General features: G+C 37.6%; 1 protein-coding gene across 15 annotated transcripts in view; it reads right to left on the bottom strand.

Moving 5' to 3' along the window:
• Positions 1-25,346, bottom strand: part of KDM6A (lysine demethylase 6A) — a 160,232-nt gene that overhangs the window by 64,058 nt on the left and 70,828 nt on the right. For all 15 annotated transcript variants that reach the window (XM_051609125.1, XM_051609120.1, XM_051609121.1 and 12 more), the window contains exons 5-6: positions 19,365-19,423; positions 6,246-6,366 (exon numbers count right to left, since the gene is read on the bottom strand). In XM_051609125.1, the coding sequence (XP_051465085.1) occupies positions 6,246-6,366; positions 19,365-19,423 (180 nt within the window). The remainder of the gene's footprint in view (positions 1-6,245; positions 6,367-19,364; positions 19,424-25,346) is intronic.

Consider the following 25,346-nt stretch of genomic DNA (forward strand, 5'->3'; position numbering starts at 1 on the left):
ATACTCATGAGCATTTGAGTCAATTATTTCTTCTCTCATGATTTGCTCTCCCCACCCCACATGAAAAAGATGACACATAGCATGTTAATTCAATTTCAGCATTTACTTTGTAATAATTGTATTTCTAAATACACCTAGTTTTCTTTTATAGGAAACTCCAAAACACTCCAAAATCCAAGCAAAACTAAGTAAATGATAACAAAAGAAAACATTTAGCAGGCCAGACCTTGTGATATGATCCACTGTCAAAACCAGCTGCACTAATAAATCTCTTGCAATTTGATTACAGAGCGTAGAATGCTTCATTAGAAAACTTTCATGGTTTTACTTCTTGTATATTTCTCTCTATCATACGCATATGCTAACTACAAAGACTTAAAGAGAGCACCTTCATTTCCAAATGCTGTTTTCAATCCACTTACGTTTTTATTTAATTAATCTTTGGACTAATTTCATCTTGCTTTCCACAAAATGCTTCTAGGTGAAGTGCTTGAAATCTTGGATATCCACCTTGCAGTAGCTAAAGCCCTTTGTTTTGTCTTCTACCTAGAAATTATTTTCTAGTAGAACTACAGGCATAACACTATACAGAAGAATTTAAAATTTCTCATAACTGTATTTATTTTTACTAATTAATTTTTACTTTAATGATTAAAAATAAGTATATAGTGTTTCAATTCAGTATGTTCAGGTTTCAAAATAACTAATTTGAGCACACAGGAAAGATAACTAGACTATGAAACAGCACTTGAAGGCTTGTAAACACAAACACTTTCATCAATACATTTTTATTTATTACTGAGAAAAAGATTAAGAAATGAGTATGTCTACAATAGCTACATGTTGGCATACAACAGCTGCAGTAGCTAATATTATCTCTGATAAAGATATATATATGACAGGAGCATTATTTGAATAATGGATGGAAAAGTTTCTGACTATAAATGTGTACTTTGAGCTCTTCATCTGCATAGATGTATTAAATTTTATAAATGTGATACATATTAATGTAATCCATGCATATTTTTCCAATAAACCCTAGATCCTTTGCAGCTTTTTTCTTATCCTAATATAAACAGTATGTCTTAACATTACTAACAAATGAGAATCTTTAGGAAAATAATTTAAAAATTTAAATTATATTTAAATTCATGATTTACAGGCAAGATCAAAGCACAGGCCTGAAGCAAACTACTAGCATAGCTGTTCTGTGTGTAAGTAAGGAGGAAAAATTTCTAGAAGTGAAAGGCAGAACCAGTATTTCTACTAAAAGGCAGATAATTGAAAACATGAAAAATTTCTTTCTCATTCTTCTAAGTGATTTGTTACTGGGTACATGATAAATCTGCAATACTTAAAACCAAACAAAATTCCCACAGCACAACATAGCTTGGTTTGCCACAAAATAACCTGCTCACGTGTCCAGAGTCCCTGCTGATCACCTGTTACAAAAAACCCAAACAATTCACCAACAAAAAACTCCCAAACAAAAGCAAACAAAACACCCTGTCACAAAACCAAATAATAGTAAATCTTCCACGCACAGTTCTCTCAATGTTATTATTCTAACTAGTATGAAAAACTAAGATTTCTATTTTTCCCTTAAGTTTGTCAGCAAACAATGGAAGTAAGCTGAATTTTTCATTCAAAGGGCATTCAGGATTGTAGCCCTCACTCTCACTGAACGCACACTGCGATACTTTACACAACCAAGCAGAATGAGCACCAGATGAAAGACTGGTTTCCTGTACCTGCCATTTCCAATGTAACCCAACTATTAAACTAAATCATACCAAAGCTGTAATTTTTCTCTTTTCCTCAGCTTCTATTTTATGCATGCCAATGGTCCCACAACATAGCCAGCTACCCCTTTGTGGTCTACCTAGCTCTGTGTTGAGCTTTCACCAGAACAAGAGGCATGGGGGTTGCCCGATGAACAAGGACTCCTGTGTGGATGGGACAGTTCCTTTCACAGGAATTTTCTTCATCTCTCAACACAGCAGACCCATGACCACTAAGTTGGTTCCTCTGTTGCAAATCAGGCCAACAAGATCACCTGGTTCTTATCTTGCAGAGCTCAAATGGCTCCAGGGCAACATGTCGCACAGCCATGTTCTACAAACTTGTCTTTGAAAGCTCTTTCATTTTGACTTATTTGCTAGAAATTGGTTAAAATTCAAAAGTATTTAAGAGAAGAACTGAGACACATGCATGAGACAGGATGATTACATACATGTATGAAAAAAATGAGACTAAAATAGAAATAAATATATTCAATGGATAGGAAAATGACAATGATAGCAAGGGACATGCCAGAAGTAACATGGCACATACTCAAAAGCTGGACCATTTTTTCCAACTATATTTACCAAACCAATAAAAAGATATATTACATTCCTAGAGGTCTTGCTTTATTCTCCTTTCAGATTATCATGGTGCCACCACAGCTAACATTATCGACATCGTATTTCTAATATTGTTTGTAGGAAATGACAAATAGGAACGGGGCTGCAGGATACCTAGTAAAGCGTGAAAAGGTTAAGACTGTGAGGTAAAGTTTAATAGTATGTTGCTGCTACACTAATCAATAATAAACCACCTCTCCCCCAAGTCATTGCCAGCTAATTTTGGAATTAATTATACTTTTCTGATGAATGGGGCAAATTCAGCTTTCATGTATCACCTCTGAAGGTAACACTGTTGTAACTGTCAGGTTACATGAGGACGGTTTTCTTTGCAATCCAAAGGGTCACTTTTTTCCCCCCTTAATGTAAGCTTGAAGGCCAAGTAATTTTCAACAGCACCAGAGTTCTTGCCAGAGTTTATAGCAATGGGATAATGGAGCAGTCAAGGGTTCTTGTAGTAATTTACAAGTCTTAACTGCAGCAATCTTAAAAACATGCAAAAGCAGTAATTGATTTGGAAAAAAACACTGAGAGTTGATTTTATGCTTGTTAAACAGCACTCTAGTAATTATCTTGATCATCAACATCTTAAAATAGTAAAAATTAATTTTGTGCTTAAATTGCTTACATAAAATATAAATTATTTATGTTAATGCTCTGAAATTTTGAAAAACATGGAATATAGGACCTTCAGACTCCCATCTTCCCCCTTTGCCTGAGACTTACTGACAATGACTCATCTGTTGGCAATGGTTTATTCTTAGCAATTACAGACTTAACATGAATGTTTAAATACCATCAAAAATATTATGATATTTTAAAGTACATTAATGAAACATTGGTACAATCTGTGAAATCCTGAACAGTCACAAGTGAGTAACAGATGAAAAGTTACTTCCACTTTCTGCTTCAGTGTAAAAAAGAAGGCTCAAACTGAGCTACATATTACGTTACACAGAGCCCTGGGGTAAGGGTCTGTGCTCAAGGCCAGTCACTAGCAGGCTGGATCCTAAGCCCTATAAACATCCTCTAAAATCCTGGAACCTTTAAAAAAGGTTTGCAAGTCAAAAAAGGCATGAAAACTGTGTCTTTTCTTTACTTTGGGTTACTTATCTTTCTCTTGCAAAGATACGAGATATTCAGTCTCTGAGAACAAGACAGATACACTGTGAAAACAACCTCCTGCAGTCTTTCATCACACATTTTCCTCATTTTGTTCTCCCCATGCTTGTGCATAAGTGCACAAGTGCATCAGCACTTCATTTTGTTCTCTTCAATAAGGACTTATTTCCTGACTTGCCTCTCATTCTTGTCACCCACAAGAATTCTGGCTCCATGGTTTTCTTAAACCCCAAATCAGGGATCAATCTAACTGGATTTTATTGAAGCTACTGTCCTGCTTGTTCTACTTAGTCTACTCCTTTGTTGATATATTCTGATGTATAAGCTGATATCTTTAAATGGGTAATGTTTTATTTCCAAACAAAGTAGATCAGTCTCAGTACTTCACATTAAATCCACAGCTGAGCCGAACTGAAAACAGCTGAAACTGTTTGAGACTGAATGGATTGCCCCAGTGGGTCTTTTCCTTCTTGCTGTTGCTCTCTGCAAAGGATTGCGAACTCCATAGTAAAGGAAGCAAACAAGAAACTCTACCTTAAGCATTTCAGCTGATAATTCCAGAGTAGAGTTTATGTTATGTTTTGCACCAGAAGGTGATAAGGCTGTTCTACCCCTCCTTTCCTTTCATGCACTCCTGTCATCTACCTTGCCCTGGATCTAGCAACTAGGCAACCTCAAGCTGAGCTGGTTCACACTTCTGAGCCACCTCAGTCTGCAGATGGAAAAAAAAATTAAAAAAAAAATCACTCGATTCAAGGCAGCACAGGGTATCGAACAATTCTAATCAGGATTGCAAGGTGGAAAATGAGACAACCTTCTAGCAACAACCTGCAGTTATATTGGTTTAAGGACAATTTGAAACTACATTTAATGGAAAGCCACCCCCGTCATGTTTATTTCATCATCCTTTTGGAGATCTTCACTCTGCTCCAGGGTAAGGGTGGTTTTGCTGCTGCCATTTGTTTTCCTAAGTGACTTAATTATATTGCACATAAAAGCAATGGAATCATGGTAATTTTGCATTACAAAAGATAAATTTCTTTCTGTTTCTAAAATACTTCTTTGGTGTTTTTCCCATGTGTAGTTGGGTCTACTGAAAACTAGAATTCTGGTATCCTCAAAATCCTTTATGAAGTTGTGAAGATCAGACATAGTAAACTATTTAGATTTAATTTTTATAGTGTCTATTTAAGTACTTGATTCAGTGACAGAATTACATATTTCATGGTATAGCTGAAAAAGGTTATTTATTTCTTGATCTATTTATTCTATTAAAAATGAAAACACAGAAGTTCCTTCCATTACTTGATTACAAACTTCTTACCTCCTTGTAAACTTACTCTTCTGTTTTGCCCCTGGCTTCTTTAAAAAAAACAAACCCAAAATGTACTTCTTCAGCATGTCTTCTATTTGCCATGTATCATGACAGCTGGTACTAAATCCATGCCAAAGTATAAGGAAATACACCCAGACTTGTGCATAATTTCCTTCCCAACATAGTGATTCACCTCTACCTCCCTTTGCTGTCTTTTGCCATTCATTGCACTGAATCTTTCTTACTTCTGTGCAGTATCATCCTCTCTAAGCACGATTTCCAACTTTACCTGTCTCTGTAGGTGAAAGCTTTGACTCTGGACAAAAAAAGGAAGCCTGATTAGAGAAGTGCTTCCCATTATTACCAATGCTGTAAGGACAACCTGAGAGTAACATTCTACGAATCTTGGACAATGCGATTGTGATCGCCTTATAAATACAACTTCCAGGAAAACAATCTGCTAGGAAAAGCAAGCCACAAGATTCTTGAAAACAAAACATTTAATTATTTCTGTAGTTTTATGAGAGATTAATGTGTAGAAAGATGTTTATAAATTATACTTCACTACAAATTACTAAGTTCTCACCCCTGCAGGTGTATTTCCCTGTACATGAAACTCTGTTAAAGAACACTTCCCTTTTCCAAGACACACATACCTAAATTTAGAGGTCAGGAAGGAAAAAACATGGGGATAGAGTAGGAAATGGAAGGAGGGGGAAAATGGGAAACATGTTGAACAGAGGGAGATAAAATGACAAATCACAATCAGAGACCAAAAAAGAATGCAATCAGTAAAAAAATTTAAAGGAGTACAGATGAAAGAAAGTACTCTATTAACAGAAACCATTTCTAACTGATTAACCAGAAATTGTTGCTTTAGAAGCTGACTCTTAAACAATGAAATAGAAGAAAGTTCAACTGTTTGAAAAGTAGAAACTATATAAAAAAACTGGTATGAAAACATTATTTTGCATTAAAGCTTTCTATTTTTAATAGTTTTTAAGTACTTTCAGTTTACAATAGGGAAGCTGGGGGGGGGAAGTAACAACACTGAGAAATCCAAAACTGCTAATACTTCTCTTCTTCCTACAACTTTATGTATGTCCTCAGCCTCCCCCCAGAATGTACGATTTTAATGAAAACCCTACACCAAATTTTTTATCTTCTGGAGTTATCAGTCCTCTTCTTTCATTTTCCTGGGCTTTTCTGAATATTTCTAAGACCTAACACACCACAAATCCTACCGATATTCCGTCTTCAGACTAAGATATTTCATAGTGAAGCACTTCTATTGCTAAAGCAGTTAGTATTTAACTGCTATATGCTTAAGCATTCGTTGCAGTTTTAAGATGCAACACAACTTGTAACAAATGTTCATTCAATTTGAAAGGACTTAAACCTACCTTTAAACTAGACTCATAGTCTGTGTTCACTTTGAACATAAGCCCAAGTCGCAAATGAATTTCCTTGGCTTGACAAAAGCTGGGATCAACATAAAGCGCCTCCTGAAATGCTTTAATTGCCCTGAAAGAAAAACACATATTAAAAAAAAACAATTTTTACCAAAGTATCATTTTATAATCAATGTTATTTATATGACTAACAGGAAGTAGATCAAAAAGCACTGTTACAGAGAAACATATCAAAATAATGGTTTACATGCAATGATTTTAGTGCATGGCTCTTGATTCTTCAAGGACTGGGTAATTTTATACTCCAGATATCTTGGCGTATTTGAAAGCTTAATCTTTTCTATTAATTTAGAGAAACTAATTTGCTACATGAAATACAGTAATGAATCTGCTATTTGAGAAAGGATGACTCAGGAATTAGTAACAAAATCAGTGCAACTATAGAAAAATATAGGTATCATTCATGTCACAACCAACTGCTAGGTTGCTTTTGACTCCAGGTAGTGCAGACCCCACAGAGCAGTAGAACTGAAGGCCCAGAAGAGACCACAAACATTTCCCCCCACAGCACCAACCTGCTCTGTTTTCTACTTTGTCCTCTTTATTTTAGCACCAGCACTCTGTAGGGACTCAACTAACACCTATTGCTCCATTACTTTCCAGTCATTCAAGTACCTCCAGGAAAACATAGATACAAAAGCCTGACACCTCTTCCCACTTTAACTTGCTTTTCACATTCCCATGATAGATGAAATTGGCTCTGCTTCTACTTCCTTACCTTGAAATCCTCCCTACACATGCCCCTGTTCATGATGGCACTGTACCAGATAAAACAAAAATGCTATGTAACAACTGTATCTTGGAACAGAAAAGATGTGATTCTAAACACAACTGTTTTTCCTCTCAGGCCAGCTGCAAGAAACTAGGACAGCTGAAATGCAACTAAAATATAGAAGATTTAAATTCCCAGAGAAAGAAGCTAAAACTCATTGTGTTAGCTCACCTGAAATCTAATCACAGGTTGCAACAAAATACCTTCACATACAATACTGCTCATACAGTGACAGAAATCAGAATCAGTCTCACTAAGGGTAGATTTAAGTTCCTAAGGCCAGGGGACCCAGTCCCATTTCCTGCCCTAGTCAACCCCAGAGATAATGCTGAGCAGATAGTTAACAGGCAAGCCTACCAGGAAAATTGTACCCACAGTGGAGCAGCACAGGGACACTGGGCAGGAATCACCATAGTGTCAAGAATCACACAATGTTTAGGCAAATCAATTTAATTCCTCATTTCATTCCTACTCTCCAAGTGTAGTATTATTTATAAGAACAAAAGGTCAGCAGCTGCAATGGGAAATTCAATAAATATTTTTATTATAGTTTCTCATTCAAAAAACACATACATTATATTTATTTTTTTTTAACCCATCAGTAAAAACACCACTTTTGTTCTAAATTTCTTACAGGCTCTTTTCTCATTCTTGACAAAAAAGCAAAACAAAGGCATGGAACTTTCTCTACACAATGCAACAAAATTGTTTGTACCTGAAGAATTATTTGATTTGTTTTAATACAACTGAAGAGCACACAAAGTTTAAAAATACTACATTTTTATTGTGAAACTGAAGACTCCTCTGTTACAATTGCTCAGAAACGGTTTCCTTACCTCATACCATACTCTGCTACTTACACAAGGAAAATGAGCAAGTGAAATGCAAAAGGGACAAACATGCACCAGATTAGCAGTCTCTCACATCTCACCTAAACTCCTCTGGAATAGGATAGGTGGTGATGAATCAATCACACACCTCAGTATCTACACTGAAATCGTAACAAAAAAGGATCCCTGTCTCAGCAGTATGTTCACCATCATCTACAAGAACACCACTCAGACTGGAAGGCCAAAGACTGGACAGATCTCTAAATACTGGCACATTTAAAGCTATGCTTCTGTTATGGCAAAGTATAGATTTTATGGTTGTATATTTGCATTTCTTGTCTTAACTCTAAGATGGTACTCAACATGTAAGCCACTGCTACTTAAAATGCTGCCTGGACGCGTTCGTGCGTGATGTGCTCTAAGTGATCCTGCTCTGGCAGGGGGGTTGGACTAGATGATCTTTCGAGGTCCCTTCCAACCCCTAGGATTCTATGATTCTATGTACAAGGAGGAAGAAAATTCATAGGACAAGACATCATTCCCTTAAACACTATCTATGCAGGAAGTAATGGTATGCTTTTTAACTTGTTTTGATGGATGATTGGAAAAATGTATCCAATCAAGTCAAACCAAAAATCTCTGTGCCCTTTAAGACACTTAGAGCTATCATGCTAACAGCCACACAGTATTGTTACAGCTGTACATTTCAGTTGTATTTGATAGCTCCTAAACTGACAGTTTGGGGAGGCAAGGCAGAGATGCTTTAAAAGCAGAATTTCCTCAAAAGGTTAAAAAATTCAAACAGTCAGGGAGCATTGACTACTCCCATCCATTGCATCCATTTGGCAATGGAATGGACACACTGGTAGTGTGTTTGGTGAATGACTCTCCACTTAAAAAATTTCTTTCTTTTTTTAATACCTGATGGATTTACATTTAAGAATTAATCCATATGTATACTCAAAATGCTAGGAAACTCCTGAGTCAGGGTCTTGCTTGCATCTTAAATTCTGTATCCTTGGATGCCATAGTAAAAATTAAGAGAGTTCTGAAAGGTAACATAAAACTTGTAACAAAGCACAATTACATTGGTAAATTAAGGGGAAAATCTTGTAACAATACACCAAATATTCCGCCAGTTTTTCTATCTAAAAATCAGATATTTAATCTTCTCCATTCAAAATACTGGCCTCCATCTTACTTAAGTCTAGTATTAATTCTGTATTGATTATGCAATTTGTAGCTTTTCCAGGATGACAATCAGCAATAACAGCAAATACAAGAAACTTCAACTCCTTCTGTGAGAAAGAGCCATAATCAAAATTTCACAAATAAAGTGACCTAAATGGCAGAATATTCAAAAGTTTCTACCAGTGGTAGGTGCTTAGGTTTAATCTGGTGACCATAGCCTGATTTTAAATAGTCAGTAGAATTTTCATAGAATAAAACACTCAAACTCAGGAAAGACATTTACTTATTAACTCTTACAGACAGACAAGCAATACTACACCGCAGCTGAATTAATATTGATTTAATTTTGCCTATGAGAAACATTTAAGCAAAATAGCAACGCACTAAAGATTACAGACACCTCAAGAACACAGACTAGCTTTAGTTTTATTTTGGAGCTGCCTGTTTCCCAGTGTCATGCCCAGAGCTCCAGACTCACTCCCTTACTACATCAGTAGCAAAACATCTGCAACAACACTCATTTCAGTTTTAAGTGCTTGGTAACATCCAACACAGATGACATCAGGGCTGCATACAGGCTGGTACCACACAAAAGGAAGTGGATGTGAAAAAAAAGTGGAAAGTAGGGGCATGTATTGTAGTAGCAAAGGCAAGACAGGGAACAGAGCCCAGTGTTGGTAACTGCAGTCCTTCCTGGTTCATCTGTTTGCCTGAGTTGGGCCTTTTGGATACAGTAGGAGTCACCTCATCCTTGTACAATCTTTGTTTGCCCTGAAACACCTCCAATTCCATTTCTGCCCTCTGGCCAGGCTTTATCCAGAAAGATAGATGTTTAGAGGATCTAAAGCATCCAAGTTACGCAGATGTTTTCCCTCAAACCTCTCTTGTAGTTTGACCAAAACTGAAAGAGCAGATAGAAACTAACAGCTTGATAATCTGTCACATATGAAGCAGGACTTGGCTTAAATGGCTCAGAGCTTCCTTCAGAGATGATGGCGCACAGCCTTCCTCAAGTAGGTTGTTAGTCTCCACAACTCATTAACTGGCCTTCATGCACAGACTGAGCTTTTAATTTTAATCCTTCAGCAGACTAAACATACATTAGGCCAAAATATAAATCATTGAATGAAGCACTCCAAGTTCTCATACTACAGAGATAAATGACAGTGTTCTAAATTCAGCAAGAGATCACTTTTGGTTTATTCTCTGAAGATACTGACCAACTGCCTGGTAAGACACAAATTTGGTTGAGGTTACTAAAATGTATTTGATTTAAACAACCGTTTTCTCCAAGAATGGGAGCATCTCCACTAGCAGGCAGGAAAGGATATCTAACACTCCACAACATGGGAAAGCAGGACTGGAAAACAGATACTTTGGAGGATGAAAAGCAGCTCTGGGCACAACAATGCTACAGTAAAATACAGAAAAAATAAAAATGACGTGAATCATCATCTCCAAATCAAGACTTTAAAAATCAATACTGCAGCTCTCTCTCCACCCCACGCATCTGTACAACAATGCCTACCATTATGAGTGAAGAAAGCAGCTGAATAATAATTAATAGGAGATGGCAGTAATTATTTAGTGAACTCTTATAAACACTTTTATTACAAGGTTTTACTTGGATAGACTGTGAATAAAATTAGCTTTGAACTAGGTGAAAGAATACAGTAAAATAGCATCAGTTTACACTTTTATGTTTCAAGCAGAAAGTGTGAAAAACAGAATGAGTCTACAAAAGAAAAGAACACATTCTAACATACCAGGAAAAATACAGGATGCAGCTGGAGTGAAACTTTCTTTTTCTTAACCTCTTTCAATTTTCTAACCACCAAAGTCTCATGGAATTTCATAGCCTCACTAATGAAAATGTCATGAAGCTATGACTAACAAATTCCCATTTGAAACTTATAGTTTGAACATAAATAAAATGTCTGTATACAGCAGTAGTCAGGACACTGCAATTTTACCAAATACTTCTACAGTCTTTGGATACAACTACTCTTGTCCATAGGGCCATAAAAATTGAATGGTGAAATATTCCGATGAGCAAGGTCTTTGAACATTTCTCTAGAACAGCAGCTGAGAGTCCTGAGGGATTTTTTTTTTTAGCATTTGCAGATATTATGCATTTTCACCAATCCAACAAATATGTTTGATGCACAATCGCAGAAAGGTAAGATAGCAAAAGAGAAAGTTAATTGCCACTTTGTTAACAGTTAATTACTATTAGTATGTGTAGTATACATATACAGTCTCATTTTATATATCTAAAAAACACATATACATACCCAGCCACCCAAAACCTAAGAATATTTGACAAAGCAGTATCCATACATTGTGTGTTTAAATTCTGCCTTTCTTATGAAGATAACCACAAACACCAGACCAACTGAAAGGACTGACAGGTCAGGGAAAGAAACATTAATACACAAGTGCACCTTGAAGAACACAAGTAAGCAAGCTGTTTTTCTGCTCTCAAATTATACCCCTCCTGGGCTGTCAACAGCAGTTGTTTCTGAAGCAGGAACTCCACAGACTGCCAGTTCACAATGCAATGTCACTGTCAGTCAACTTGGGTGAATCTGAGAGTCTTTAATGCAAACTGCAACCACTGGACTACCTAAGCACTGTGCATCCACCAAAATAGCACAAACTACTAATATACCTGGAGGCCTGCAGAGCAGACATCACATTTGATGAAAAGTCCAATGGTTGTTGTCTGCATGGTTGGTGGTGTTTTCCCACAAAGTGAAGGAGGTCCCCTCTAGGTGGTTTGCATTCTAACACACCCCACTCGTCTACTCATTGTGTCAAAAAGCCCAGTTTCTTGGATCTGCCAACCACTGACATAAACAGCTTGAAAACCATCTGAAGGATCTGGTCATGCTGGGGAAAAAAATAACCCTCTCAAGTACAAACCTTAGTGTGTTACTAACAGCTCAATCTTGAAAAAAGTAAGTATTGACAAAGGAAGGCCAAATAACAGACCTTGGCAGCACAGGACTCTCCCACTCTCATAAGCAAACAGCAGTCACCATAAAACAACAGTTTATGGGGTAGATGAATAAGGCATGCAATACTTAAGGTTGGCATATGAGACTACTGAAAAAAAGTTTACATTCTGCTGTAGAACAGGGTATTTTCAAAGCAGTTTAAAAAGTTGATCTACTATTTCAAGATCACGGAATCACAGAACTGTCAGAGTTAGAAGGGACCTCTAGAAATCATCTAGTCCAACTTCCTTGCTAAAGCAGGATAACCTAGAAGACATTACTCAGGGATGCATCCAGGTGGGTTTTGAATATCTCCAGAGAAAGGAACTTCACAACCTCTCTGGGCAGCCTGTTCCAGTGCTCTGTCACCCTCACTGTAAAGAAGTTCTTCTTCATATTTAAACGGAACTTCCCATGTTCCAGCTTGTGCCTGTTGCTCCTTGTCCTGTCACTCGGAGCTACTGAAAAAAGTCTGGCTCCATCCTCCTTGCGCCCACCGTATAGATACTTGTAGACATTAATAAGGTGTCCCCTCAGCCTTCTCTTCTCCAGGCTATAGAGTCCCAGCTCTCTCAGCCTTTCCTCATAAGAGAGATGCTCCAATCCCCCAGTCATCTTTGCTGCCCTCCGCTGGACTCTCTTGAGTAGTTCCCTGTTTCTCTTGAACTGGGAAGCCAGAACTGGATGCAATATTCCAGCTGTGGTCTCACCAGGGCAGAGTAGAGGGGAAGAATGATGTCTCTCAACCTACTGGCCACATGCTTCCTTATGCACCCCACAATTCCACTGGCCCTCTTGGCAACAAGGGCACATTGCTGGCTCATGGATAATTTACTATCTACGAGGACTCCCAGATCCTTCTCCTCTGATCTGCTTTCCAGCAGGTCCATCCCTAGCCTATATTGGTGCATAGAGTTCTTTCTCCCCAGGTGCAGGATCCCACACTTCCTCTTGTTGAAACTCATTAGGTTCTTCTCTGCCCAGCTCTCCATCCTGTCCAGGTCATGCTGAATGGCAGCACAGCCCTCTGGAGTGTCATCACCCCTCCCAGTTTGGTACTATCAGTGAACTTGCTGAGGATACACTCTGTCCCCTTGTCCAGATCACTGATGAATACATTGAACAAGACCAGACCAAGAATTGACCACTGGGGGACACCACTGGTTACACACCTCCAACTTGACCCTGCTCCATTGGTCACAACCCTCTGAGTTCTGTCACACAGCCAGCTCTCAATCCACCTCACTGTCCACTCCTCTAGCCCACACTTCCTAAGTTTCCTAATGAGGATGTTATGGGAGACTATCAAAAGCCTTGCTGAAGTCAAGTTAGATAACATCCACTGCTCTCCCCTCATCTAGCCAGCCAGTAATGACGTTACAGAAGGCAATCAGGTTGGTCAAGCATGATTTCCCTTGGATGAATCCATGCTGACTTCTCCCAATGACATTCTTGGCTTTCACATGTGTTGTGATGATGTCCACAATGATTTTTTCTAACACTTTCCCAGGGACAGAGGTGAGACTAACCAGCCTGTAGTTCCCTCAGTCCTTCTTCTTGCCCCTTCTGAAGCCTGGAGAGATACTGGCCTTCCTCCAGCCCTCAGGCACCTCTGCTGTTCTCCATGACCTTTCAAAGATGATGGAGAGTGGCCCAGCAATGACTTCAGCAAGCTTTCTCAGCACTCGCAGGTGCATCCCATCAGGGATCCCATGCATCCCATCCATACTTATGTATGTCCAGTTTGGCCAAGTGGTCTCTAACTCAGTCCTCCTCTACTGAAGGGAAGTCTGCCTCTCTCCAGACCTTTCCTCTTGCCTCCAGGGTCTGGGATTCATGAGGGACAGTTTTAGTAGTGAAGAATGAATGAAAGAAAGCATTCAGTTAACCCGCCTTCTCTGTGTCTTCCACTATTAGGGTGCCCGCCTCATTCATCAGTGGGCTACATTTTCCCTAGTCTTTTTTTTTCCTATTGATATACTGAAAAAATGTCTTCTTGTTGTCTTTAACCTCAGCGGCCAAGTTGAGTTCTGCTTGAACCTTGGTCCTGCTAATACTCCCCCTGCATAGCTTCACTACATCTTGGTATTCCTCATAGGTTGCCAAGACCCTTTTCCAAAGGCCGTAAACTTTGCTTTTGTTCCTGAGGTCCAGTCAAAGCTCTTTGTTTAGCCAGGCTGGTCTTCTTCCCCACTGGCTCAACATTCAGGTCCTGGGGATGGCCTTCTCCTGTGCCTTAAAGAGCTCCTCTTTGAAGTATGACCAGCATTCCTGGGCTCCTTTACTCTTCAGGACTGTCTCCCAAGGGACACTCTCAACCATGCTCCAAAATGGATGACTGTGAGAAGTACAAAATTAATCTTCTGGGATAAGATGAAAGAGAATGACAGCCAGATAGTTCAAGACAGAGACCGAACTCCTTCACCTCAAGTAAATGGCCTAATGTGATTGGTGCTAAGGCTATCTCACAAGTGATGGTAAGTTTTGTGTTTTCCTGTAGGTACATGGAAAATAATGCTCCTGCCTCACTTAAGTTTTCAAAGGACTTCTGGAGGAAAAGTGGTTCTCGGGTGTCTGGAGGACTGCACAGTGAACTAGGAGATGAGACAGAGTACCACAGATAACCACTGAGGGCTGCATTCTGCTGTCCGCTTGGCCTTTGGTGGGTTGTGGAATTCAACAGCAGCGAAGATAGGTTTTGGAGAGCCTGCTCAGTGCTTGTATGTTGGATACAGAGATGCTGCACTCTCCAAGTGGTGATTGTAGATGCTTGCTTCCTCTTGCCCATTAAATATCTTTACCTAATTTAGTAAGGATAATGAAAGACTGCTGCTGCTTTCTCGATGTCAAGATCCAATTTTGAATCAGAGCTGAAGAGGAACAAAAAAAGCTTTCTGTGTTTACCTCCCATGTCCCTGTTCTAAGGAGTTAAATTACACTAACACCATAGAAAATACCCTGGCGTACAGAAGTGCCAGTATGCAGCAGTGCCAATAGACTGGGCTGGCTGTGAGGTTACTTTAAAGGTGCCAGAAGCAGAAATGGAGGTTCTAGATATTTCCTGACGTTGAACAGATGACACCAATGCTTCTGTTTTGGCAAGGATGGCTGCAGAAGGGCCAGAAAGCTCCAATCAGAGATGACAGATTTTCCTCAAGCAATCTCTATCTTTAGCCATAATGGAGGTGAGGAAAAGGGTCTGGATCATCTCTTGCATTAGTCTTTGGCTTTATTCATAACTATGTCCTGCAAAAGTATCAATGCTGAAAGACTGTGTTTTACTTAACACTTCTACAGCTGACAAGGAATCTGCGGACTGAGGAGCCTCAGGGTATTCTAAATGGGGTAATAAGGGTGACTGACCTAAGCCTCCTGTAATGTGCTTCTAAGGAACATCATCTTTCTCACACACATTCTCCAGCAATTTGCAAGATAACAGCCTCTGAAAACACTGTGGGCTGGCCTTGGAACACCATGTTTGGTACAGTGGGATCCAAAGAGGGTATTATAGCCAGTTTTGGGACACAATTGCAGAGCTTTTCCCTCGGTAGGACTCAAATGTAAATCAGCAGAACACAGAAATCACAGAATGCCAGGTTGGAAGGGACCTCAAGGATCATCTGGTCCAACCTTCCTAGGTAATACTATAGTTTACAGGAGGTGGCTCAGCACCCTCTCAAGCCAAGACTTAAAACTCCAGCATGTGGGAATCTACCACTTCCCCTGGGAGACTATTCCAATGTTTGATTGTCCTAATGGTGAAAAATTTACCTCTTGTGTCCAATAGGAGTCTCCACAGGAGCAACTTGTGCCCATTAACCCTTGTCTTTTACATCTGACTCCTAAAATAGGGAATCTCCATCTTCTTTGTAGCCACCCTTTAAGTACTGGAACATGGTAATGAAACCTCCCCTAGCCTTCTTTTCTCAAGGCTGAGGCAAACCCACTTTTCTCAGCCTCTCCTATTACGGCAGGTCCTCCAGTCTGCTGATCATCCTTGTGGCCCTTCTCTGGACCCTCTCCATCCTGTCTGCACCCTTTTTCTAGAGTAAGGACCAGAACTGAATGCAATACTCCAGGTGTGGTCTGGCAAGTGCCCAGTAGAGCAGGATGATGACTTCTTTGTCTCTGCTGGTGATGCCCTTGTTGATGCAGCCCAGCATCCTGTTGGCTTTCTTTGCTGCAGCAGCACATTGCTCACTCATGTTGAGCCTGTTATCCACCAAAACCTCCAGGCTCCTTTCCACAGGGCTGCTCTCTAGCCAGGTTGATCCAAGTCTGAACTGTGTTCCTGGACTGGATGTTTCCAGGTGTGAGACCAGTCAGGCTCAGAATCCTTACTGAAGTTAAAAAAAAAAAAAAAAAAAAGGCATCCAAGCCACTACACTTGCAAACAACTATTGCACAGAAATGAAGGGTAGCCTTTGATGAACTACTGAAATCATTTAAGTGTAGAATCTAAAAGACAACTAAGAAGGATATAAAATTATTCAAGTTATGTCATTAACTCAGCTATCTTCATTCTATTGGTGTTTTTCCCCATCCCTGAGAAAGAGGAAAACAACAGGGAAAAATCAGCCAACCACTTTACTTACTTCTTGATGATAAATGATGAGCAAGAACCGAATATCAACATTTAAGACCTGTAAGACCCATTTTACTATACTTGATCCAATTTATGCACCTAATGCCTTATTGCCTGTCTTACTGTAATAACTGCATGAAATAGCTTTGGTCTGATCATACTATTGCAACATTTGTATCTACATTGAGAACTTTCTGTTCTTAGATGAAAAGTCAAACAAAATCACCAATACAAAATGATGTATCAGCTAAAACTTGTATTTAAGACAATGCAGTAATGATGCTTTAGTACAGAGGAGTATACAATATTAATTTACAGGGAATTGCATGTGTCTTGGAGCCAATTCAACAATTCCTTTTCTGAAAGCTAGAAAACAAAATATAAAGTAATATTCTGAGCAAGAATTCTAAAAACTGACCTTATTCTCACTTGATTTTTTACTATCCCTGCTCATATGAGACATTGAAAAAATCTCAAGCACTTACTTTCCCACTCCTTTGAGGAGGACTATGTACATGACTCTCATTAAAACCCATTAATATCTGAAGTGGTGTGTGTAAAAAAAAAAAGGTCATGGATGTAGGGATGAAGCACAATAGCTTAAACCACCTTAAACAGTCTAGAGGTTTCCTCTACCTGCCTGAAATATACTGACTTGTGTACTCCATGAATATAAACAGATGGAATAGCTGCAGCAGGTAACAGGATAGCTTGACTAGCATCTCACTCTCAAAGAAGCAGGATTCTTCTTGGACTCTGCGAGAGAATGCTGTGGAAGATTAATAACTACAAAGAAGAATGTATCTCCTGTAAATCAGTTTCTACCACCTCCAATTTTATTATGATTTTGTCACACCCACAACCACACATCCCATGCCTGTCATTCTCAAGAAAACACAGTAAAGGGGGGGGAAGCACTCAAAAGGATTAAAAAAAACTGAAAAAAGTCACACACAAATGTGTAAACTTTTATCTGTGATAATTTTTTTTCCTCTAAAATATCTATCCAACACTCTAACAATACACAGCTTCTTTAGTACCACACTATACACAACTTTGTTGTCTGAATGAAGCGGCATGTATCATTACTCCACGCAACTTTAACATAAAGATCTACATGCAGTTAAGACATCATAAGTAAAACCATCAATTTATACTCACGTTCTCAACAAGCTTATTTAAAGACATGGAAGAAAAATCTAAATTAATTCAAAGACCTTATGTATTAATACTTACTTTATTACTTGATTATATTATATGTAATTTATTATTACTTAATTTTTTAATACTGACTTTGCTTTCCATGCACTGGAAGGTGCTAAATAGCACAATGGCAGATGTTAAACAGGTGATCTTTCAAAAAATCAACTATTTTAAATCTAAACAGTTTGTCTTTTTAAATTTTATCTTACAGTTTTCTACCATTTTCACTGCAAATTATAACTAGATACTCCTTGTAAGAAGAACCGGTGCACAAAATATTCTTGAATGTTAAAACGATGAAGCCAAGACTGCATAAGAAAAAGAACATTCTGAAAGCTGGCAAAATTCAAAGATTGATCAAATCTAAAAATAGAGGATTCTCGGGTTTTCTGAAAACTTTTCTGTTCTTCTCTTGATAACTAGAATGCAACAGAATTGCATAATGTACAATATATGCATTTGTTACACCACTACCAATAAATAAAGCAGTAAGTTGAAATTAAAAGCCAAACAGATTCTGAGCTCATGATTTAAACAACTTATCTTAATTAGAGAAATAAAAACTTATTTACATTATCCTGAGGAAAGCACAAATCTTTTGTCTTACAGATACATAGAAACAATTGGAGAGAATATCTTACTTTATGATCCTAACCATCAGTCAGTAGTCACTTCATGCCTCCTTAACTGCAGCAGTGCTTAGTTCAGTAAGCTTATAAAATTTTTAGTAATCAATCAAGTAGTAAAGTCACATAAGTTTCCATACTGAGTGTACAAAAGCATTAGCCTACAAAACACAACTTTCTGAGATTTTTCTAGTAACACAAACCGCAGTGAAAGTCTGAGAACCTTTCAACAGACCCCAGTGACAGAACCTATTCCCTTCTTCATTCTTCTCTCATCACCGATAAAGCAAAACCCAACATCTCAACAGAAAACTAACTCACCACCCATACCCAACAGCAGCCCTTTTCAGTCCCCAATGACCTGCCAGAATTGACAGCTCTTTCTAATTCTGAGCTTTTACATTAGTTTGACATTCTGGTTCAAATCTGAATGTACTGCTTCTCACAGCCAAAAGTTTCACATTATACAGCTATGTAAAAATTACTGGATACCAAGCTAAATGAAAACGAGCCCACTTTGCCACTTCTTTTCCAAGAGAAAAGTAAAGTTTTTTTTTAAACAGGCTTTCAAACAATCACAGGCTACAGACTACTGAAAACAAAAACCTGTCAAATCATACTGCTTCATCCTCTTTGCAAAATCGTATTACAGAAAACCAAAATTCTCCTGTGGTTCCAACAGGTATGTTACAGTAAGTCAGTTATGATACCCACAACAGTATGGCTTCAAACATCATAATAGAAAAAAAATTAAACTACCATACACTCATACTGAACAGAAGTTGAAATATTTGCATGACAATAAAACCACACAATATTGATAGTTACATTTGTTCCAACTTACCATTGAAAGGCATTGTAATGGAAGTAGACCAAACCAAGGCCATATAAAAAGGCAGCATTCTGTAAAGGAAAGATACAATGTTTAAAACCCAGGTAAGACAACCATATGCTGTAAGACTGAATTTCTAGTATTTTGTTCATTCTATTTCCATTGTAAGATAAGCATAGTTAAATTTTACCTTGAAAAGGAGGAATGAGAAAGAAGGAATTAAAAGACAGGCAGACATTTTAAAAGAACAAAACAAAAAACAACCAAACAAAACCAGAAGTCATTCGTCACAAAAATTTATATCAGAATTATAACAACAATAATATTCAAGTACTTTTACATCAGAGAGACTGATGGGCTTTTTTTATACTTGTACAACAGCAGGGAAGGAAATGAAAGAGTAGAGGTCTTTGGCAATTTAATATAACAAAAAATGTTTTATGACTGAAAACCGTTTCATAGTCATAACAATTTATACTCACAAAAAAAGTAAACAAAGCTACACACTCCAATTTCAGTGTATAAAGTAGAACATTAATTATATGAATCTGAAAATATGCTTCAGGCATTATCCCTTTTCTGAACACTAAAAATACAGACCATCAGTTTCAAACTTAAGACAACCATATTTCTTCATCATTAATCCGAATTCTGTTTTCTATTTCCTTACTTTGCAGAAGGAAAAAAAAAACAAAAACAAACCATTCTCCTTTGTAAATCCATTTCCCTCCCATTTTCTTTTCACAGATTTGTTTCTAAAGTGACACTACTAAGGAGGTTTAATGAATGTCTAGCTATTCAATTCCACAAATAATTATTACGTATTTCCTAAATTAGGAAAAATAAACAAATGGCTTTTTCTTTTAAAAAGTTATGCCACAGCATAGTTGTTATCTTTCCAGCAGAGCCATTCCACTATTTACAGGAGACAACATGTACATGCTGCCTATGACACATCTTTAGGCTTTCCTTATATATAATTCTAGTTTTGAGAGACCAGAAATACATCCCAAAAAACACAAAGCTCTGAACCATGGACAAGAGATGAAATTTCTATTGTTGAAGATCATAGCTCAAGATAATCCCTCTTCCACTTGCATGCACTTCTTCAATAAAAAAAATTATCTGGAATTCCACAAAAGGAATCCTAGTTATGCCTTAAACCCAATACAAATATAAATGGTATAAACAAATTTCTCCTAGAAAATAACTGGTAACCAAAACACAATTCAAAGAGCTGCACTCATCAGAAACAGGACCTAGTATTACAATTTCATTACACTTCATCTGCATCTTCTAAATGCAAAATAAAAAGAGGGGAAATGCTAAAGATCCCTTCATGAATACAGCTGGACCATAGTTTCAGCAACGGACAACTTCCAGGAAAGTGCTGTGTTATGACCAGATACTATGGCAATCACACTGGAAGATGTCAACAGGGGAGTGGAAGGGGAAGTACATAAACAATAAATTATTACACTTCAATACTACCATAAAACTACATTTCTATTTAATTGAACAAAAAACCAACACGGATATCGGAAAGATAAAAGACCTCTAATTCCATGCCCCATGTATTTCCTGCTTCCCAGGCATGCCCAGGCAACAACAGACTAGGAAAGTAGGCAAACTCAAAAACTGAGTATACATAATGCCTTGATTTAGAAGTCATTGTAAACAAAGGACAGAGAGATTTTCACATCTATGGAAGCCCGCAGAATAAAGCGCGTATCTAGCTACTAACCAGAGTGCTCAAGCCAGGATCGTTTTTAGAACAAAAGTTAACAAAACTGTCCAGTGATCCACCAACTGCAATCAAGACTAGGTCATCGTAAAGTTTTAGAATAACTGTTATAACAAAAACCTTTCATCACCACACTGCAAAATTCAAATGAAAATATGCCAGACAACTAAAAACTCTTCAATCTTCAAATAATTTCCTCTGCTGAAACCTATTAAAATCCATAGTCCAAAAGAATTACAGATTCGGAAGATTAATTTACCTGATATTTTGATCCTATAGGTTAATACACTTTGAAGGCACAATACGACCAAGATGCAGGTGATTTGTCCAAATGTGATTAATATACCAAATTCACATTAAGCTTTCAGGCTGTCCCCGCCCAAGTAAAATACAAATTAACCACTAGTGCTCTGTCCTTTGTTCTATGACCTCTCATTCTCACTTGGCCTTACAAAGCATTTGAGAATGACCGTAAAAATCTGTGAGACTGCCACTGTCTTTTCAATAAAATACAGGACATTATTTAATACTCTGTAATACTTTATTTCAAATGTAAATTTAAATTCTGCAATGTCAGTATGAATCATATGTATCAGTTCTGAAGTATTACAGCTCTATCCATAAGTAATACCATTAGTATTGCCTGTTGATTGTTCATTAGATTCGTCTTTATAAAGATTAAAAAATGCCGTGTTTTCTCCAGTAAAGATTATGCTTGTAATTTACTCTCTCCTACTCAGAATCCTGTTAAAAATAACTGATGAGGTAGAATTCAAGTCCACTTTTCTCCATTCAAACATTATTCTGTAAGATGTAGAAAACAAAATTATTTTATTACAATCCTTTCCTTGAATGTCTTAACAACCCCCACACTTCCTGCATGTCTCATGCTAACAAAACTCATCCTTTGGCTACTAACCTAAAATATATATTTTTATGATAGCAGATCTCTCTCTTCACTAAGTTCTACAGTAAATTTAAAAAGCCACAAACCAAAACAGACCTTACCTCAAATTTTAAGCTGAATGTCTGCATTTTTTCATTCTACAGCAATTATATTTAAAAGCAGGCAAACTAGAAACACTATTTCCAAGCCGACTGTTATTTACAGTTTCTGCAAACTATTCAAAATGTTAAAATGTTTCATACCAACCACTAGATGGCTCAAATACCTTTTTCCATTTTACATGCTAACAACATTTTAGAAGACTGTCAAGATATATTGTGTGTTCTGCTACTTACATGTACTATTTAATGCTGAGCAACATTTTCCATTGTATTTTACAAAATGTATAAGCCACTGTATTTTATTGACAGGTAACTTAGAAGGTAAAAATACATCTTTACGTAACTTTTTACATAACTGAGATGAACTAGCATGTTGAAGAATTTTTGGGCTTAACTTATTATAAGCAATCAATAAAAAAATTAACCTACAAGGAAAATTCCACTTATTTCACAGTCCTTCTGCAGTAACCCATATAACTGTGTTTTAGTCTCTTTAAAGCAGAAGATGGAAACAGTTTCCCAGCATTTCATGTGCTCTCTTCTCTAGCCATTTCAGGCCAACTTCACAACAAACCTTTTGTCTCCATCTTCAAGCACACAGCCAGTGCTCCCAGCAGAAAGACACCAGACTATACCATCGGATTCACAATTTATCTATAAACCAAGGGTCAGAAAAATGCACCTGTCCTGTGTAACAAGCGGCCATATGTGCATTCAGACTTAAAAATAGCATATAGTTCCCATATCTGGGTCCAAGTATTTTTCACCACTAACACGTTTACCTGCCACAATCAGTTGAGACCATGTTACAGACTAAATTTGTGTTTTATAAACACAAGGAAGTGTTGCCAATGCAAATCTGACAGGTACTTCTAGAAAGTCAAAACGGTAGAAAAAGACGTTAAAGAGCCAATGCAGCCTAAGGGCAGCATTCAGTAGGGATCTTCCAACTTAAAAATGAAAAGGAACAGTTTTTGCCATACTTTCATAGCATTGCTGATTCAGAAACTATCCCTAACACTGCCTCTCATTTTTGCTGATACAATCATTTGTGGAGTACTACAGCCAACTAGATGCCAGAACTGATCTAAGTTATTAATATCCAGATAAAAAAGGATTATTTTTAACTGCATCAGTTTCTCAGCCAAGTTCACTGTGTATCCCCCCCCAAGCAAACACATTAGCAGAAGCAAAGAGTGAAATTTAACAAAAAAAAAAGTAACAGCTCTTTAAGCCTACACTGCTACCAACAAAATACATATGAAACCTACAGCGACTTTTCCAACAGAGTGAAATCCTACATGAAAGATTTATACAGCCAACCTACATTAAAACAAAAAAATAAATACTGTATTACCTCCTAAACCACAAATAAATGTTCAACATGAATGTATGCAAGTTCTATGGGTCAGCAAAAAATGGATAAAACCACGAAATAACATCATAGCATGTCTGTTGGCACTTGCCACGCAGTCCCTCTATCAGTGAGACATGTAGGCATATACACACCACTTTTTCCTTAAGACTCTAAAGGACAGGGCAAGATGTAGGTATAATAATCTCTTTATTTCATTAAAAAGTTGGTAATACTCAGACAGAAATCAGAGTGTATCCCAACATACCACAAAATTAAAAATAAAAATAAAAAAAACACAGGAAAAACCAATTCCCCATGCAGTTTGGTTGGTGTAAGGCTGAAGGAAAACTTTGGAAAAAAGATGAAGTTCAGCACCCTTATGAGACTAGTGATTGTTTTTCATTTGCTTACTACTGCCAGGAATCAAAGTCTTTGATGACATATTAAAATTTCTTCCAGCAGGACTCTGAATGCCCTTCCACAGCTGCCCAAGTTCCAGAGGAAGCTGCAGTCTGGCCTACATCACACCACATACGTGGGCAAGGGTCCACTGCTCTTTAGAAAACCTAACTAGGAAAACAAGATTTTACAGTTTACATCGCATCCTGTGGTCACAGGGTCTCTCAGCCACCTGTTCAAAGCAAAAGAACAGTTTCTGTGTTTAAATGTGTGAATATGTTTATTTTTTTTCCTGAAAAAAAACAGAAATATGAAGTTTTGACAGTATGGTGCCTAAGACTTCCACCTGACACTATTCAATATACAATAACAGGTCCCAGGAGAACATGTATCACATAAAAAAACTACATTCAGGCTCTTGTGCATAAACAGCTACATGCCTTTGGGAGCTCACAAGCTCTAGCTCTTCCAGTCATAAAGACTGCAAGCGTTCAGGAGAAAGAGGGGAGGGTTCAAATAAAATTTATTTAGATTTGTTCAAACATGAAAAAGAGAGCCATCTATCTATCTACATGTCTTGCACATTCCCAACACCTGTAAAAATACTAAGATCCCTGTAAGTGGTGTATAACAAATTAATACTATTAGTTTTGCCTTTTTTGAGATCTTCAAGAAATTCTGCAATACCTGAAAAATCATTAGGTTTATACAGGGTCTTTAAAATACAGCTATAAACAACATGCTTCAACAACCCTGCCTCTTGAGCAATGATCACAACAGTAAAAAAAATGTCGCTGGGTGTGTGCCTGTATACTTGCAGCCAACATGAAAGCAATTAATATACAAAAGTCATTGTTACTGTTACAAATACAATCTGGCATATATAATACCATTAATGTAACATCTTCATAAATAACTACAAAGGAGTTTCTTCTTGTCTTTAAGAAAATATTTTCAGAGAGTACTGTCAAAATACACCTACTATTTGTAAACCTGCTAATACATCTTTCTTAATTTATATTAAATACTTCTTTTTTTTGCTTTCACAGAAGAGTTAAGGCAGATTAGCAGAAAAGAAAAACAAACAAAAGATAAAAATTCCACATCTTCCAAAAAGTAAGAAAATAGTAGGTTTTTTTTCCCTTGTAAGTGGTACCTACTTTTGAAATTACTATGCTCTCCTCCCCATCCTGCTCCCTTCTCATCTTTTCTTTAGGAAAGACAGTACATTTGTCCACAGCCTTTACAACTCCCCATCAGTGCTGCATTTCCCTATAGCTCCCTTCTAAATTTATACCACTACTCTTCCAACTTCTCTGAAATGCTGCGGTCCTATCATTTTCACCCATGGAAATGGGTGAAACAAGCTGAAGAGGGGGCCTGGTTCCACCACTATCCAACAAGCAGCTTTCCAGCACTACCTGTAAAAACACTTCTTGTTACACAAAGAACAGGGCACATCAAGATGACTACTAGAGAATTACCA

Source organism: Apus apus, chromosome 1 (genome assembly GCF_020740795.1).
Source record: "Apus apus isolate bApuApu2 chromosome 1, bApuApu2.pri.cur, whole genome shotgun sequence".
NCBI classification, from domain to species: Eukaryota; Metazoa; Chordata; class Aves; order Apodiformes; family Apodidae; genus Apus; species Apus apus.